This window comes from Ceratotherium simum, chromosome X (genome assembly GCF_057802395.1).
Source record: "Ceratotherium simum simum isolate JZ-2026a chromosome X, ASM5780239v1, whole genome shotgun sequence".
NCBI classification, from domain to species: Eukaryota; Metazoa; Chordata; class Mammalia; order Perissodactyla; family Rhinocerotidae; genus Ceratotherium; species Ceratotherium simum.
The window spans coordinates 100237248-100243247 of NC_141940.1; the positions used below are offsets into that span (position 1 = coordinate 100237248).

The 6000-nt window shown below is 33.9% G+C and overlaps 1 protein-coding gene across 1 annotated transcript in view; it reads left to right on the plus strand.

The window, feature by feature from the left end:
• Window positions 1–3957, plus strand: part of TMEM47 (transmembrane protein 47) — a 29179-nt gene extending 25222 nt beyond the window's left edge. Inside the window, 1 exon segment of the mRNA XM_004435055.2 lies at window positions 570–3957. Coding sequence (XP_004435112.2) covers window positions 570–748 — 179 coding nt within the window. The 3' untranslated portion in view covers window positions 749–3957.
• Window positions 3958–6000: the final 2043 nt, after the last annotated feature.

Below are 6000 nucleotides of genomic sequence, written 5' to 3' on the forward strand. Positions count from 1 at the left end.
AACTGGACTGCCGGAATATTGGGCTGAGTTAGGTGGTATTGAGAAGCAGCAACAAAAGCACATCTTGAATCGCAGGTTGACCAGTTTCATCAGTACGAATGAATTCAGTTCTCCAATTCCTCAAGAGTATAAATAAATAACAAGGGTGTTAGCTAGTATTTGGGGTCACTATTCTTGGGGAGCTATTTACAGGTTTTGTATAGTGGAACAGTTTAGCTTAACTAGTACTACTTGCCATAATAGTGATAATTACATATGTGTTGTAAAGTGAGAATCACTACTTTGTATGCTCATATAAATTATTATATTGTACTGATTATTTCATCAAATACTATTATAGTGATGTACTAATTATTAGTAGAGTGATTCTTAATATTTGTGAATAGTGTTAAAGAAAAAAATGTTAATATTTGAAAATACATCATCTAGAATAAGCAATGCTTCAAATTTTTTGGCTTTTACATTTATTTGACTAAAAAGTAATTCTCACACATATGTATATTTCTATGTTATATCATTTTATTTCCTGTAAATAACATTTTTCTAATTTTGATTTGCTTTTCTTTCAGTTGTTTTACAGGTTTGCAGCCTGGTGCTTTACCCAATCAAGTTCATTGAAACTGTGAGCTTGAAAATTTACCATGAGTTCAACTGGGGTTATGGCTTGGCCTGGGGTGCGACTATATTTTCGTTTGGGGGTGCCATCCTTTATTGCCTGAACCCTAAGAACTACGAAGACTACTACTAGCACCAGTAGTCTCAAATTTAAAAAAAAACACCATCCAACAAAAGGATTACGTCTTCATCTTTTCTAACTCACTATTTTCTAAAACACTTGTGGAGCATCCAGCAGTTTGCTCAGTTGATTTAATGTCTTTTGCCTTTTGGCTGTCAACATCATAACCAGCTTTTACATCCATTTTAGGGACCTGCACAAATTAAGAGAGCTGATTAGACATAGGCAAATGCTGCAAACTTCCAATATGTTCATGTCATTTTTCTTGACAAGTGAAGGGTCTATATGACAGCAACCATTGTGAGAAACTAGTTGGAATGAGAAATGCCTGAATCTCCTATTGCCTGCAGGGGAGCAGCTGGCATAAGCAACACTTAGAAGTTCCTTTGCGCTGACAAGGATTCCACTGTTGGAGTCCTTATCACCTGCTTATTCCACCCAATGACCACATTGGCCGTTGGTTTTTTGCTTGAGTGAGCTCTTGAAAAGTGAACTGCCCTTCAGCATCTAATGGGAGTTCTGAATGTAACTGGTTAATGGTACATATTCCACTTTGAAGAATATTTTTTTTAATGGGAGGTCATGCTTTGGCAATCAGCATCTCCCTGGGAAGGGAGTCAAGACTTGGAGACATGTGCTTTTCATTATGTAGTTAGAAATTATGCCTCAGCCCTATCTAGGATGAGGAAAATTGAGTCTCTACTTTCCCTGGGGCAAATAGAAAGAAATATGCATGAGTTGCTTTTGTCCTAAGTACCCTTTAAATCATTTACCAAACATTACAGCAAATAACTGTGCATATGTAACAAGCTTCAATATTTTTATAGAAGGTGACCCATTAGTATAAATGGTGATAAGTTGTTCCCTAGCCCTACACATGCATTTGCCTATTACACATAAAATTAATATTTGCTCTAGTGAAGTGATTTGAACACTAACCTTGTACACGTTGTTAAGAGGCTTAGATCGGGTATTCACACTTATTTACCATACAAAAGTACCTATACCTTAAAGCTTTTGCTCTATGTTCTCTACTGTTTCACGGGAAAGTTTCAATAGAATTGTATAAGAAGAAAAACTGAAATGTTGTTAATCTGAAAATGAATGATTGTTCTGTAAGCACTGTAGTTCAAAAGAGAGTAGCAATTAGGCTGATCAGTTCAAAATTCTTTAAAATACAAGGCTGCTTTTCTTTCAAGTATTTTAAATGTCTATTAAAAAATAAAGTAATAGCGATAGATTTATATAAATGTCTAAATGTCTCAGTAGAGGAGTAGAATTCATCTGGTTATCACCTGGTCCTCTGAAGTTAATGAATGGGCTAACTGATTTGTGCACACAATTATGATGGATTTATGTTATGGGAATCGTTTGTTGACTGTTCAAATGGAAGGAAATATCAATAATAGGGAGGAAGTTTGCAACGAATCTTACACTGCAAACTTGTGTTAATCCTGTTTAATATACGAATTTGGATAGTTTAATTATAAACATATTTTTATATCAAATATACAGCTCTAATATAAAAGTTATACATAATTATTTTTGTTAACAAAGACATTAAAACAGTATGTCCTGGTTTTGGCCCTCTTACAGAAAGAAACATTGGAAAAATCATTTAAAATGTACCTGTGTACTATTGTATTGCAAAATCCGTTAAGAGCAGGACCACATCAGTAGTATTTTAATAATTTGTTTTACCTCCCAAAGCAGAGTTCTGCTTTCAGTTTGTCTTAAGAACTGTTGCCAAAACAGCAGAGAAAAAACTATTTTATTATTCAAATGCTTAAAAAAAAACTATCTTGTGACTTTTCTATAGACTCACAGAGTAAATATGAAGAACCAGGCTTATTCTTATTTTAGCAATGACAGAGAAAAGTGATTAAATGCATCCTAGAGAGAAACCTTGATAAAAGTATATGATTCTATATAGAATCATAAGAAACCATGAGTGGAAATTTTCCAGAAAGATATTAGTATTATAGAATCTTTTGCAGCAATTTTCTTGAGAAATAGTAAAATCTGGGCCTGACTGTTTTGCAGTTAATTGCATATTGTCAGCAGCATGAGAAATACTGTATTTGTTGGATAGGGGTTTCAGCTATTAAACACTCTATTGTGAGAGAAGCTCTTTATTCCTGAATAATGGAAGAACAGTACTTGGTGCTGACATCAATGAGGCACTTTTCTTAGTCCTGGTAGAGGATGCAGTGTGCTGTTAGACCAATATGACATCTCAAGTCTTATCAAGTTTTCATTCTCTGTCAATATGACAAGCTGGAAAATGACAGACTATGTTATAGGCTAAGGCACACATATTTACAGTTTACTGAAAAGTAGATTTCTTATATAACTTTTTCCCCCTTCCCAGTGAAGAGACCTATGCTATGTTTCTACCATCACTAATATTTGGAAGTGTTTCATGACTAACAAGCTCGGTACAACATGAAAGGTGTTGTTGCTCATCCGAAATACTGTTTTGTCTCTCAGAATAAACACAAGTGAATTTTTCACCTACATTAACATTACGTCTTTGCAGCTTTAGGTTTGTTTGATGTTTTCTTACAAGCAAAACTGTTAACTATAAACGCATTGTTTATCTTAGAGAGAGCTATATACACATACACACATATAGCATAAAGTACTCAGCAGGGCTAGTTATTCGGATCTCTTGCACAACTATTTAGCTTTTTGTAAGATCAACATGTAAATTTTAAAGACATAAATATAGAGAGATCTATGTGTTTGAAATATAAATGATATATATGGATTAGCATGTACCTGTATATTATTAAACATGCAATGAACTGACTGGTAAGTGACGTCTAATTGTATGGCTAGCAATGTAATTTATTCAGACTGTATTTTTGTACAGAGCAGCGCACACTAACCTATGCCTCTGTGTCCTCTTTAATGCCTAAAACCGTGCCTAGAAATTTCATCTGTCTTAAAAGATAAAGTATACTTCATGCTGTTTACGCTATTAGTTTCTCTACTGCTGTTCTATATTTATTATTTTAAAAAATAAGACATGTTTACTACTTAAATATGAATTCATGGTATTCTGGTTATTTTTTCTAACAGTCATCTGGGATAAACCTGTTTATCACTCCAGTGGTTTTGAGTTTGCAGTTTCACGATCAGTTCTTCATTTCATGATTTTTGTAGCTGACATGAAGTTATCTGTGTGGAAAAAATAAAAATAAAAGTGGTTTCACTGATCTGGTTTGACTTTGTGTCTTCTCTACTGTGTAGACCCTTTAACAGATTTCTAAATTACATGTCATCAGTTCATTTTCTCCTTTATAATATATATTCTTTAGAAAACACAGCTTAATAGGACATGCTCATTTTGTGTAAAATTTTTTAATCTAATTTTTATTTCTAATTCTCTCCCAAGATCCTTTCTATCTTCTGCAACTGAGTTATATGAACAAGAAAAGAAAGAAATATTAAATGTCTTTAAACTTTGTTTTAAAATGCACAGGAAGGAGATACAGTATAGGCTATAGATTTTCCTGCTCTCATCACACAGAGGAGTAGTGAAAGGGTTTGATACTCTATTTTGGTTTTTGTTTAGTTTTCAGTGTTTGCAAGGTATGTTAAAGCAGGCTTTCTGCATTATTTCTATTTTTTTTTTGTTTTTTTTTGTGGGGAAGATCAGCCCTGAGGTAACATCCATGCTAATCCTCCTCTTTTTATGCTGAGGAGGACCGGCTCTGAGCTAACATCTATTGCCAATCCTCCTCCTTTTTTTCCCCCACAAAGCCCCAGTAGATAGTTGTATGTCATAGTTGCACATCTTTCTAGTTGCTGTATGTGGGACACGGTCTCAGCATGGCCAGAGAAGCGGTGCGTCGGTGCACGCCTGGGATCCGAACCCGGGCCGCCAATAGCGGAGTGTGCACACTTAACCGCTAAGGCACGGGGCCGGCCCTCTATTTTTTAATTAGAGAGGCGCTCTAAATTTTCAGCGTGCATGTGCACGTGTGTAATGTGAAGAAATCCATAAAATTAAAGTCAAAATTACCCATCGCCCTTTGTGTATATAAATGATGAGTATGTTTGGAAAGAAATTTAAATCAGACAATAAAATTCACTTGTATGATTGTCAAAATTTTCTTGAAGATATAAATAGAACCATATATAATTGAGCAAACTTTCTTCTGTTGTTAAAATCAGTTCAAATATAAAATATAGATTTTTGTCATGAAGATATCTTTTCATGTCTCATGAACCCTCAAATTTTGAGAGGTTCCCAGTTTATTTTTCTGCTAAAAAGAAAATAGCATAAATCATCTGCAAGCCTATGATATATTTAATATCAAACTTTCAAAAGTTTGCATATTTAACATAAATTCTAACATTTTCACAAATTTTCTATCATTTTGGAAATTTTCCTTTTCAATGGCCCTATTCTAATTTGATGGAGTAGCATCATTCGATATATTAGGTTTTCAGTATAAAGTACTTTCATTTTTATACAGAATTCTCATGAGCAAAACACCTTTACAAACATGTCCTGCCTGGTAATTATTCATGACCCAGTTTCTCTGAATTTGGAAGACATGGAGACATAACTTCACTACGATTTGACAAGGGAAAATTCTTTGCCTTCGGAGATTTCATTGTGAACATGAAACAGGAAAGCAATTTTAATTTGCTTTGCCATAATGGCTGTGTAGCCTGTTAGCAGTTTGTTTTATTAAGTCAGGCCCATGCTATGTCAACACAGTGTTCCACTTTGATGGTTTTAAGTCACTTTGGTTAGAAAATAAATTGGTAGTGAAATTATTTTGTATTCTGTAGAATAATGCACTAAATACCTGGGTTTCTAATTTATCAAATTTTCATGTTATGACCTTCTGTTAATAGCTTTTCAGAAGTGTAATATTAATAAGATGAAAAGAGCAAATAAAAATTAGAATTAAGTGCTTAGTATTTTCACAGGAAGCACTAGTTTATTTAAATAATTTAACTTCTATGTCAAGTATTGGGACATGGTATCATAGCTACGTAATGTCAAAGTTAAAATCTGACTAAAGAACAAAACTCTATGTAATAAAATCCCAACAATTTTTCTTATATAAGGCGAGTTTTCATACTTTTTGGGAAGTCCTCACATTTTTAACAACCACTAAATGTTGCCATGAGCATATGGTCCATATATCTACACTTGGAAAATCTGTTTTCAGAGTCACCGGCTAGGTGACTCACACATTTATATTCCAGCAGTAAGTCTAATGGTTCCAAAATATAACTAA